Here is a 13,434-nt window from a genome sequence, read left to right as displayed (position 1 = left end):
AACCCCAACACAGCTTTATTAACACCCCAAGCCAACACCAATAATCTTGTCATGTGTGAGGTCCCAGGGGTGAGGGGACAATGGGGCAGGGCCTAAAGGTGGAGAGGGGCTCAGGGCCCTGAATTACTCATTACTCAACAAATGACCCAAGATGACAGCCCCTGGTCCTGCCAGTGACCCTGCAGGCTCCCACCCAGCCTTAGCTGCTGCTCCCAGTGGAGCAGGGGGAACTTCCATCATTGTCCGGGGACCCTGGCAGAGGCTGGCCCATCCGATCCACACACCAGCAGGGACCTCGGCGCTGCCCTTGGGAGGAGCGGCACTGGGGAGAGAGGCATATGGATCAGAGGCGAGGCCAAGGCTCCAGCATATAGAAAGGGTCCCATGGACTGGGAAAGGGCCTGAGTCTGAGTGTGCAGAAACATCACAGTTCTCAGGACCTTGAGGCCCACTGGGTTCCCTTCCCTTGCTTCTCTTCTCCACCCACAAAATTGTGCCCATTTTTCTAGGCCAGAACTATAGTTCTCAAAGTGTGGTTCCCAAACCAACAGCATCAACTAGGGACAGAGTTAAAAATGCATTCTCAGGCTCTTCTGGTGGGACTCAGCCACCTGTGTGTTCACAGCCCTCCAGGTGACTGAAGCACTTCACAGTTCTGCACCTCTGAGGTGGTGTTCCTTAGGCAGTCTGATTCCTATGGTTGGTTATTCTGTTTGCATGGACCCTACAGTTGGGAGAGCCTTAAAGGCGGGGATCGTGTCTTATTTATGCAACTATATAAGCACCCCTATCCCTGGTGAGAGCCTTGTACTGATGGACCAAGGAGAGGAGAGGAGAGGAGTGGCCTCACCTGCCGCTTCCGGTAGAAGCCCCGATGGTCACAATTAGGCACATAGAGGGTATGAGACCCTCGGTAGACCTCAGTCTGGAGTTGCTGCAGCACTGAGTCCAGATGTCTGCGACATGGGCCCTGGGGGAAGGGAGAGCAGGCACCTCAGAACCGCTTCAGCCGCGCTCCACTGCACAGTCCGCTGGCCCCACTAGCCAGGCTCCCAGGACCGACATGGGAGACTTCTTCAAGCCCAAGGAAGCAGTCTCAGATGGGTGTCTCTAGGGCGCCCCACCCCTCTGGCTCCCTCCCAGCCCCAAACGCACCATCTCAGTGTCTTGGACAATCCCAGGATTGGGCCTGGCAGGACTCGTAGAGAGCCCTGGGTTTCTCTGTTGGTCTTTGCGGTTCACGTCCTGTGGGTGAGTGGTCCTCGCTTGCGGTTTACTCTCCTTAGGATTCTCCCCTACAGCCACAGGAGGATGGGGGAAGAAGAGGCCAGAAATTAACCAGATGTGAAAGACCAGAGCCATGTGCAGAAGAGCCTTGCTCACCTCTACCTGCTGAAGTGGGAGGAGGAGAAGGGCTTTCGGAGGGGTAGAAGTGAGGAGGGTTAGAATCTGGCTCTACCCTTACCTTCTCCTGGCCACAGGTTCTTTCTCTGGCAAATGGTATTCCCTTTCCTGACAATATCCCCAGACTAGTTTTAAGGTTTATAAGGGAGAAGCGTTTTGGAAAGCAAAAATCGAGAACAAATACAAATACAGTTATCTGTGCCCCTTATCTGTGGTTTCAGTTATCTGTGGTCACACGTGGTCTAAAAATATTAAATAGAAAATTCCAGAAATAAACAATTCATAAGTTTTAAATTGCTTGCTGTTCTGAGTAGCATGATGAAATCTCCCACTTTCCTGCTCTGTCCTACCTGGATGAGGATCATCCCTTTGTCTAGTGCTGCCTTTTAAGTGAAAAGGTGAAAGTTCTTGACTTAAGAAAAAAAAATATCCTATGCTGAGGTTGCTAAGATCTATAGTAAGAATGAATCTTCAATCCAACCATTTGTGAAGAAGGAAAAAGAAATTCATGTTGGTTTTACTATTGCACCTCAAACGGCAAAAGTTTCAGCCACAGTATGTGATAAGTGCCTAGTTAAGGTGGAAAAGACATTAAATTTGTGTGTAGAAGACAGGAGCAGAAAATATGTTCCTATTGACAGCAGTGTGTTGTCACAGAAAGCACTGAGCCTTTATGAAGACTTCAGCAAGGGATCCCCTGAAATGACATTTACTGAAAACTGAGGAATGATTATACAGATTCAGGAATAGGTTTGGACTAAAAAATATAAAAATTACTGGAGAGATTGCGTCTGCTAGCGAAAAAGCTGCTGTCACATTACCAGCAGAGATGAAGAAGTTGATTAGGGTTAGGTACTATTCGCTGTTTCAGGCATCCACTGGACGTCTTGGAACGTATTTCCCCAGCTGTACACTGGGAGGCCTTGGGCTTGGGGTGAAAAGATCTGGCTATTACACCAAAGGCCAGCAGGGGGTGCACGAAGCCAGGGAGATGGGGCAGAAGAGCAACCGATGTGGGAGGGGTCAGCAGGGACCCAACTGGAACGTGTATCCCTGCTCTAACCCTGCTGTGATTCAGCCCAACTCTCCCAGGCCTGAGTTGTGGTTACTTTTGGAGCAGTGGGGGCCTCTCCCTTCTGGTCCTCTGTGGCTCACCCCAGCTCAACCCCAGTAGTCCCAGGAACATGTATGATTCTGCACAGGACAGGCGGAGAGCAAGTTGCAAAAGTGTAAGGGAGTAAGTTAGGGCTTCCAATATGCAGGCTTTTCCTGGCTCTGTAGAAGTTTCACACATGGTGTCTGGGGAGCCTGGGGTGAGCTCAGGACTGCATGGGGTGGGGAAATAAGTCAGAGCCTCAAGGCGAGGAAAAGGCAGGGAGGGGAGCATGCATTGCTTAGAATTGGCCTAGCTGTATAATTAGATACTATGATCCCTCGTGCCCAAAGCAAGCTCTGCTCAGGTCCCCAGCCCTCAAAACTAGCCAATGCTCCCATCTGCCTACTACTCACGACCCAAGCCACTCCCTCTGCAGTGAGTCTGATCCACACTCCTCAGCACTTGCCCCTCATTTCTATGTAGCACCCTACTATGACTATGCTCCCACTGCTTGCTCTGACCCACCTGGACCACCTCTTCTAGGACGACCCCTAGCAGCCTGGGCGCTTTCATTTGGGACTGAAAGAAACTTAATTTAATTTCCCATCTTCCCTTCTCTGGGAAGAAACCAGGAGCTCAGATACCCCTGGGCTGGGGGCTGTTTGCATTTCCTGCCCTCCCCATCTCCTTGCTGCCCCCCATTTTTCAGGTTCTGACTCACTTCTGTCCCACCCACCCAATGACTCAGCCTTTCATTCTCCTTTCTGGGGTAGGGTGGGGTGGGGTGGGTGGAGGGTTTTGAGCAATTTAAATCCTAGCCCTGATTTAGGAGACTCCTTCTTTTCCCACCCCCAGCCCCTTCCCCTGAGGCCCTCAGTGCCTGCCTTCTGACCCTAGTTTAATCTGAAACAACTCTGGATTTGCATCTTCTGTTCCAAATCCTATCTTCAGGTGATTTGGACACCCTGATATTAAGAAGAGAGGAAGAGATATTTCTTGGTGTGTGCAGGATTTGGGAGTCTGGGGTTCCCTTCCCTCTTTCTCCCGGTGGAAGCTGAGAACAACATCTGGGTCCTTTTTCCAGCTTGGGGGTCTAGGGCTGAAGGAGCTGGGCCGCTGCGGCATATGGCGTGGCCCTAAACCCCTCCATCCACCCGCCACCCTTATCCCCTCAAGAGAAAATAATAGAAGGGGCAAAAACGGTTGAGAGCTCAGACAGCTCCCTGCGTTACCCCCAAGGCCCCTAGCCGCACCCCACCCTTCTAGCTGCCCCCAGCACTTGCCCCTTCACCTCCCTAACGTGCTCCCCCCAAGGGTTTGGGAGGAGAAGCATCAAGGGCAGGACCTAGAGGCTTTCAGGCGGCCCGAACCCACCTCTTCGGGACCCTGCCTGCAGAGACGCAGGTCTCACGTGGGCGAGGCAGGGGCGGGGCGCGAACTCACCAGAGCGCGAGCGGGCCCGGCGGCAGCGGCCCCGACCCAGCAACAGCGCCCGCAGAGGCGCTTGATCTTCCTCCGGCGGCTGGCACTGCAGTCCGGGGGCGCAGTTAGGAGTGTAGACCCCGCACTGCTGCCCCTCCCTCCTGAGACAGCCTCCAGCTTCTGCACAACCCTCCGCCTGCAGCCCCGCATCCTCCTCCTCCGCGCAGTCCCCTGGACAGCCCGCCTGCACCCCTTGCCCGCAGCCTGGGCACCGTGCCAAGGCGCCTCCTGGGCGGGCAGCAAGCAGCAGAGTTAGCAGTAGCAGTGGCGGCAGCAGCCTGTGGGGGGTCATGGTCAAAATTTTTGCCGCGTCCACTACTCCCAAAGCAGTCGTAGCGCAACTGCTGCCGGCTGCGGCCCCTCTGCCTTAAGTAGCCGCGGGTCAGGGGCCGGGCCTTTTAAGAGCCAGGTGAAGGGGGGTGGAGGGGAGAAGGCAGAGACATTCCCTAAACTGGGTGGGACTGGAGAGGCCCCCCTCCCACCTGGGTCCTCCCCACTCTTCTCTTCCCCCTCCTTCCCCGTTTCTGTTTACTTCCCAAATTACTCTGATTTTTGTTGCTTTCTTCCCGGGAATCTCGCCCGGAATTTGGGAGCTGGACAGCTGGAGAACTAGAGCATGGGAAGAGGTAGAAGGAGGAGAGGACGGGAGTTGGGATGAAGGGAAAACCTGAAATCCCATTTGTGTATAGGTGCAGGGGGATGCAGGGGACACGGGGACTCCCGTGGAGAGTGCCATGAGGGAGGTCTAAAAGCGGACGGAGAAGGAAGGAACGGTGTGTGGGGCTCATGAGAGGAATAGGGGTGAATGAAAAGAGAAAAAAGACCGAAATGATGGATAATGGGGTCTTGGGAGTACCGACTGCAGATGGAAGAAAGTAGACCAAGGGCAGAGGGGGAGGAAGAACCATATTGAGGGAGGGGCAAGAGAAAGTCTTCCTGACATGTAACTGGAGAAAACGGGTGTCAGAGGGGCCAGACTGGGCTAAGATGATAGAAGGGGTCGGGGGTGGGCGAGGGTTGAGGTGAGGAAGCACACCTTGTATGAACTTTCAGAAATCCTAGCATTGTGGTGGGGCCACAAGAGTCTGGAAGGATTGCAGAGGGGAGAGTGTGCAAGGGTGAGAACTGGCTGAACACCTGGGAGGTAGGGATGGGCGAGGGGGGAAGTGACCAGTTGAAATTAGGGGGGAGAGGGGCAAAAGTTAAAGGAACCCATACTCTGGGTGCTCTTAGGAACAGTGGCCAGAGAACAGCACACCCTTCAACGCCCTTTACCCCTTTACCGTCCTTCGTTCAGGTCAACCTACACTCCATTCCTCTCCTTTTCCACAAGGTGTCTCCCACCCCCCCTCCACCCAGTATCATCCAGTGGGTTATCTGGATTCTTCAGGCTGTGCATGCCCAGGGGGTGTCCAACCGTGACTGGTCTGGGTGTCTCTGCCCGCTGGAGGGCCTTCACTACACAAGTCTGTCTCCTCATCCCACCGCCGCCCTTCTGCAGGCAGTGCCCCGCCCATCCCAGCACTCCTAGCCCCGCCTTCCTTCCTAGAGGGAGGAAGAAAGACCTTTCTTTCAGCAACCTACCCCCGCCTGGCTCTGGGTTAGGCAACAGCCAACTCATTCTTTCCTAAAACAACCGCTCTGGGCAGTGACTCAATTGAAATTCTGGGCCCCCAAGCAAGAATGTCAGCAAGGGCTTCCTGAACCTTTAGGTAAATACAAAATAAAAGAATCTCTCTCCCAGCATCACCCCTCAGGGTTACCCTGGGAACTTAAGACCTGAATTTGGGGAACAGGGTCTTCCAGCAGCCCTGAGACACTAATAACAGATTGGACAGGTGCGGAGGTGAGGTGGTGGTGGCATTGTGGAAGGAGGGAAGGGGGAATGTGCGAAGGGACGATTGAAAAAGGAGTGGTAGATGTGAGAGGCTAGCAGAGTATTGGGCTTTTCTGCAATATAACCTCCACTCTGCAGAGGCTCTGTGACCTCCTGCCTCAAGCTCTGACCTCAGCGTGGAGAGAGTGCTGTCCTGTACCCAAACCCTCATCACTATTTATTTTGCACATGGTTCTGGCTAGGGCTTTTCTCTTGGGCTCTAGCTCTTTGCTCCTCAATGAGAGAAAGGCCTGTGGAAGTTTGGGATGGGATGAAATGGCCAAGCTCCCTGCAGGATCCCAGTGTGAATTTTCAAATATTTGTGCTCCTCCTTTGTAAGTTATATCACAGAAAAGCTCAATACTCTGCTAGCCTCTCACATCTACCACTCCTTTTCCAATACTCCCTTCACAAATTCTCCCTTGCCTCCTTCCACATTCCCCCCACCACCCCTACAGATTTCTCCTGCTCAGCTTGGTCCCTCCCGGCAGTCTCAACTGGGTTGCACAACCCAATATCACCCACCACCCCAGCACTGCAGTTCCCTTTTCCCCATCCCTCCAGCATGGATGTCCAGAGCTGTGTGTGGTCAGTGCTGGGGTCTAACCAGGCTCTTTCTTGCAGACTAAGACTCATGAATTCTGCATCTTCTCCCTTTGGGGTGTCCCCCACCTCAGCATCTGAAGCATATAGTGGGCACTCAGGATGGAGTGTGGGCTAAGGTGCAAACCCCTGGGAATCTGGCCTCTGCGAGAGGAGTTTGCTAAAAGCTTCTGCCTGAGCAGTGAAAAGGCTAAACAGCTTGGGCTATTACTTGGGCTTTTCCACAAATAAACTCTGCTGGGACTTACTCTTCCTCTTGCACATTACACTCTATTCTCTGATGATCCCTTAAGCTCTGCAGCTCTCATACCCAGCCCCTCCCTCCAAATCCTTGGCACCCCCAGGTGCTGATTTCCTTTTGAGAATAAGGCTGTAAAGGAGGGGGCCTTCCTGGACCCTTTTGAGCTTGAGTCTGAGGAAAGACAAGTGGTGGCATAGTCCATAGACAGAAAAACCCAGAGAAGAGGATCAATGACCTCATCGTGACATGTCCTACGAGTTTATTACCTGACTCTGTTCACTGAGAGGGCCTCAAAGCAATGACACCCCAACAGCAGTGAGCATTCCTAGAACCTCTAGGCCTGGGGCAGGCAAATACAACATAAGCTGAAGCATTTTGTAGCACCAGAAAGTAAGGAAGCACTTAAAAGATAAAAGGAGGGAGCATATGAAACAGAAATAAGAACCAGCCTGATAGAGTTCCCAATGGTCAAAGCTGAAAACAATTTGCGCAACAAAATAAATAATACAGTATTGGATTAAATAAGGTATAAAATAAATATATATGAGTGCATACTGATTGTATTAGTTTGCTAGGGCTGCTGTAACAAAGTTTCATAAATTGGGTGGTTTAAAACAACAGAAATTTATTGTTTCACAGTTTTGGAGGCTAAAAGTCCAAAATCAAGGTGCTAGCAAGGCCATGGTCCTTCTGAAACTCTGGGTAGAACCCTTTCTTGCCTTTCCCAGGCTTCTGGTGGTGATCATCAAACCTTGGCCATGCCCTGAGGATACAGAAATAAGACATGGCCCCCGCTTCCAACAAAATCAGTCTAGTAGAGGATGGCCACATGAACTATTGATAATAATGGTAATAAAACTTATGTCATCTCTTTCTATACGCCAAGAACTGTGCTAAGCATTTTACATTTAATCCTCACTATAAATTGATAAGGTGAGTGATTTTTATTATTCTCATTATTCTTCCCATAAGAGAGCACTGAGGCTTCAAAGAGAGAAGTGATGGAGCAGGGATTTGAACCCAGCTCTCACTTGAGCCCTCTCTGACCTGCCTCATTGTCACCAGCCTCCTCATAATTTTTGAGAGTGTTGCTGGAGGTCTTTACTTAGAATGATCTGCTGGGCAAATCCATTTCCAAAAGGCCTCTTCATGGATTGTGGGTTGTCACTCTCAAGGTCTTTTAAATATAATCACGTAGACTGGGAAAAGGGCCATTACATACAGCATCTGTGGTTAAATTCTGAACCCTTAATATGCTGCCATGGCTAACATAGCTGTCAGAATATAAGGCATCAGAAGGAAGAATATGGGAAATAACCAAAGACATTTCCAAGGGTCCTAATGGAGCTTCCGCCTGCCATTATTTCAAACTCAACACATCTGAAACCATACTTCTCTCTCCCTATAAACCCTTCCTCAGTTTTCCTGTTTTTGCCACTGGTCTCATCACTCTCCCAACTTTCGAGTCATCTTCCACTCTTTTCTCTTTTCTCGTGCAATTACCTCTTCCTGTTGGTCAGTCCCTCTTCATGGTTCCCCCATCTGGTCTTAACGTGTTTTCATTTCTACAGCTATTTGATGGTTTGGGTTCTTATTGTCTTTCATCTGGACCATGGTGATAGTTTCCTATGGACTGCTCAATTTTCAGACACAACCTACTCTGTACCCAGACTATTCTGAAATGAAAAGTGGAGAATATAATTCCTTCAGTGACTCTCCATTAACTCCAGTATCAAGTCCAAGTCCTTGGTTTTAAATCCACCAGTTCCATAACCCCTTTTATTACCTGCCAGGAACCACCTATCTCTTGGCCAAATATGCTCTTTGAATTCATACATCAGAACTTTTGCTCAGAATCACTCCTAACTTTCCCCTTCTTCTCTAACCATGTATTCTCTAATTTTTATTATCAAGCTCTAGGTGTAATTGAATAAGTCTGTTTACCCTGATCTCAAGGAGCTCACAGTCTCTGGAGAAAACAAATCAACAATGACACGACGTAAGGAAAAGAAGGATCAACGGCCAAGTGAACACAGAGGAAGGAGATATTAAGTTTTCCTGGAAGAATCAGAGAAGGCTTTCCAGAGGAGGTGATGCTTTAGTTGATTCTTAGATGAGCAGAAGTCTGTGAGGCAGGGGACTGAGGGGAAGGCTTCTACGCAGAGAAAGCAGCACCTGTCTATAACATTCACATGGCTGTTTATCATGTGTTTCTTCTTAACATCTCAGAGAGTTTTCTTGTATTTCTAGCAGCTTTTCATATACACTGTCTTGTCTGCTTTTAACTGGCGTATGAACACATTTAGGATCGGAGCCATATCCTCCATTTTCCCTCTGTAAAATGGATGTTGCAATAACTACTTTATAGAATTATTCTGAGTGTTAGGAATTATTCATGTGATGTACATGGCAACCACTCAATGATTGAATATGAAGTGTCTAACTCAGTTCCTGGCTAACACTAGGTACTCAGTATTTGTTAAATGAACGATCCTACTCTGGTTCAAAACTGTCGTGTCCACAGCTGGAACTCTGTGCTTTGGAAGGCCTCATTGGACTGGAAAAGATCCAGAGAATGGCAATGTTTCAGTGAGATGGGATCAGCCTGTGCGCACTAACAAAACAGATGGGGACTCTCCAGTCTGAAGAGGAGGCAGAGATATTCAGATTCAACTCAAGTTCACTGACTGCTTATTTATTTTTTTTGCGTAGTTCTCACAATGTTCCATTATGACATCCAGATAAGAAGACATATTCAGAAAGGTTAAATACCTTACCAAAGGCCACACAGCTAGGTGGTGAGGACCACTGGATTCCAAGATCAATGCTCTTTTCACTTCAACACAAAAACTTTAATGATAGAGAGAAACATTAAGACTTTAAGTTAATACAGTTTTTTTTTTCTTTCTAAATTGTCTAAAAACTCAAACCACATGTAATTTCTAGAGCTAGAGAGAGGTTGTTTTAAGGCAAATAAAAGGAAGCGTTGTGTGTTTGGGGTAGGGTGGGAATAAACACAAGAAATATATGATTATGATAAACAGCACAGACTGAAAAGGAAAGAAGTTAGAATAGAATTAATAAAATTATAGATAGAAGATCCCTGACAAGCCATGAAAAACTACTCGTAGACCTCCTCCTCCTCCTCCTCTTCTTCTTCTTGAGCTATGAGAATACTCCAAGCCTAGGTTTGGGCTCTTTCCAAAAGCAACCTGGGGCTGTTTGAGGTCTGGGCAGGACAGCTGTATCCTTTCATAGCCTGTCTCTGGCAAAGCTGTTGAAGAAAGTATCCTGGGCTGTAATAAAACATTGGTTATAGTAAATATTTCTTTTTTCCTCCCTAAAATTTTGTCCTGAGAGTCTAGAATTTAATATTAGACAACCAGAGTAAGTTTAGGGAAGTAGCAACTAAATCTCACACATCAAAATCAGGTATGTGCAAAATCAATGCATAGAAATCAATTGTATTTCCATATACTAGCAATAAACAATTGGAACTTGAAATTTAAAATAACATTTACAATTGTATCAAAATATGGAATGCTTAGGGCATAAATCTGACAAAGGATCTGCACACTGAGAACTACAGAACATTGCTAAGATAAATTAAAGAAGACAAATAAATGGAGAGATATACCATGTTTGTGGATTGGAAGACTCCATATTGTTAAAATGTTAATTCTCCCAAAATTGATCACTAGATTCAATGTAATCCCAATTAAAATCCCAGAGAGCTTTTTTTTTGGTAGAAATTGGTAAACTGATTTTTCATGTGGAAGTGCAAAGGATCGGATCAGAATAGCTCAAACGAACTTTTAAAAAGAAGAACAAAATGGGAGGATTTATACTATCTGACTTCAAGAATTATTGTAAAGCTAAAGTAATCAAAACATAAAGATAGAAAAACAGATCAGTGTAACACAATAGAGTCTAGAAATAGACCCAAATATACATGGTCAATTGATTTGTTTTTCTTTTCTTAAAACATTTTTTTTTTTACTTGCTCAATTGATTTTTCAATTGTGTAAGGGCAATTCAGTAGAGAAAGAATAGTCTTTTTGACAAATGCTCCTGGAACAATTGGATATCCACATGCAAAAAATGAACTTTGATCCATATCTCACACCATATACAAAAATTAACTCAAAATGAATCATAGATTTCAATAAAATTGTTAATGCATAACCTCAATCTAATAATGAACAAACATCAGATAAAATGAAACAGGGATATTATACAAAATAACTGGCACATACTCTTCAGGAAAGACTGAATTACTATCCCAGATTGAGGAAACTAAGAAGACATGACAAGTAAATGTAATGTGGGATCCTAGATTCAATCCTGTACAAGAAAAAGGACATTAGTGGAATAACTGGTGATGTTTGAATAAGGTCTGTAAATTACTTAACAGTATTGTTAATATCCTCAACCAATGTTAATATCCTGGTTTCAATAGTTGTATTATGATTGTAGAATGGTAACATTGGGGGATATAGGGAGAAAGGCATATGCACTATTTTTGCAAATATAAAATTGTTTCAAAATAAAAATAATTTAATGGATTATGACTTAAATGCAAAACCTAAAACCATAAAACTTCTAGAAGAAAACATCGGAGAACAGCTTTGTGACCTTGGATTAGGCAAAGACTTCTTAACTAGAACACCAAAAGCATGATTCATCAAATAAAAACTTGATAAATTGGACATCTTCAAGATTTAGAACTTCTGCTCTTTGAAAGACACTGTTAATAGAACGAGAAAACAAGCCACAGACTGGAAGAAAATATTTGTAAACCATATATCTGATAAAGGATTTGAATCCAGAATATATAAAGAACTTTCAAAACAACTCCATTTTTAAAACGGGGAAATGGTTTGAACAGACATTTGACCAAGGAAGATTTATGGATGGCAAATAAGCATGTGAAAAGATGCTCAATATTATTAGTAATTATGAAAATGCAAATTGAAACCACAACGAAATATCACTACATACGTATTAGGATGACTACAATTTAAAAGAATGACAGACAATATATGACACTGCAAAAATAAAAAATAAAATTAAAAGAATGACCACACTGAGTACTGGAGAGGATACAATGATACACTGCTGACAGAAATTTAAAATGATACAACCATTTTGGAAACCAGTGATCCAGCCATTTGCTCCTAGGTATTTACCTAGGAGAAAATGAAGTATATGTCCATACAAAGATTTATTGCATGAATGTTCACAGCAGCCTTATTTGTAACATAGCCCCAAACCGGAAACAACCAAATGTCCATCAACAGGTGAATGATAAACAAGTTGTTGTATATCCACACAATAATATACTACTCCGCAATAAAATAGAATGACCTATTCATACATGTAACAACATGGATGAATCTCAAAATAGTTATTCTGAATAAAAGAAGCCAGACACCACCACCCGCAAGGGCATATGCTACATGATTCTTTCCACTTACATAAAATTCTAGAAAATGCAAACTAGTGACAAAAGCAGATTAGTGGTTTCCTGAGGATGGGAGGGTGGGAAGGAGGGATTACAACGGCCCAGGAAGACACTTTTGGGAGTGATGGTATGTCATGCAGGGTGGCCTGTGGGGTCTCAGCTCCTGCTCCCCACATAGGAACGCAGGACGTGGTGAAGCCAAACAAGAACACCCACGGAACCATAGGTAGGGGAGTCATACCACTATAGTCTCACTGGCGGCTGTGTTGGAGACACAGGAAGCAGGAGCCACAAGATCCGCAATCCACACTCTGCCCTTGCCAGCCACCATCTGCTTGCTAGCCCCCCTGTTTGCTGCTAGCGTAGCCGCGGCAGTTATATTAGTGGCCAATGGCTCACTGGTTACGGCTGATGGCCAACTAGCCACAGCTGATGGCCATCCAATCACAGTTGATGGCCATTTACTACCCGAGTGAGCACCTTTCCACGTGAGGCCGAGAGCCTGGAAACTGCTCTCCTGGCTCTGTCCCCACATGGTATGTTCACTCTCTTGACTGTGATGATCTTTTCATGAGTGTATACAAAGCTTATCAAGTTGTACACCTTAAGTACGTATGGCCTATAGTATGTCAATTATTCCTCACTAAAGCTGTTTAACCAAATACATTTAGATATCAAGCACAAATTATCATTTAGGTTCTGAGAATGCCAACAGATTCAGGTCACAGAATAGGGGCTTTAATCTAGCTTTCGCAATTTCCCATCCACACCTGTTTTCCATCACCTATTTTCAGTATGCCAAGTGGTCACTGTTTATGGTATACGAGACGATGGCTTCCATTTCATTCAACATTTGTAGAATACAAATTTATAAGAATAAGATAAATTCCTCTAATATATGGTGATGGAAACAGAACTGACTCTGGGTGGTGAACACACAATGCGAGATATAGATAATGTATTACAGAATTGTATACCTGAAATCTATGTAACTTTACTAACAATTGTCACCCCAATAAACTTTAAAGAAAAAAAAAAGAATAGGATAAATTCCAGGGTCTGAAGGAGCTTAGTCTAGCAGAGACAGATCTACATACAGAGGTGACTTTAATAATAAAAGTATGATTGTAATAAGTGCTATAAAGGAGGTGCAAACGACATAATACGAAAATACAGAGGGGGAAAAACCTTCCTATCTGGAAAAGAGATTCAGTGATGGGAAGAAATTGCGGAAGTCCTCCCCAGAATGGCAATAAACAACCTTTAGT

The 13,434-nt window shown here is 45.9% G+C and overlaps 1 protein-coding gene across 1 annotated transcript; it reads right to left on the bottom strand.

Moving 5' to 3' along the window:
• Nucleotides 1-102: 102 nt before the first annotated feature.
• IGFBP6 (insulin like growth factor binding protein 6) lies at nt 103-4,365 on the bottom strand. The gene is made up of 4 exons (XM_033118572.1): nt 3,944-4,365; nt 1,156-1,295; nt 851-970; nt 103-322 (listed from the first exon to the last, which is right to left on the bottom strand). Exons 1-4 carry the CDS (start codon nt 4,272-4,274, stop codon nt 200-202), a joined length of 714 nt encoding a protein of 237 aa, XP_032974463.1. The 5' UTR covers nt 4,275-4,365; the 3' UTR covers nt 103-199.
• Between the last annotated feature and the right edge of the window lie 9,069 nt (nt 4,366-13,434).

This window comes from Rhinolophus ferrumequinum, chromosome 10 (genome assembly GCF_004115265.2).
Source record: "Rhinolophus ferrumequinum isolate MPI-CBG mRhiFer1 chromosome 10, mRhiFer1_v1.p, whole genome shotgun sequence".
NCBI classification, from domain to species: domain Eukaryota; kingdom Metazoa; phylum Chordata; class Mammalia; order Chiroptera; family Rhinolophidae; genus Rhinolophus; species Rhinolophus ferrumequinum.
This window is presented reverse-complemented; position numbering and strand designations above follow the sequence as displayed.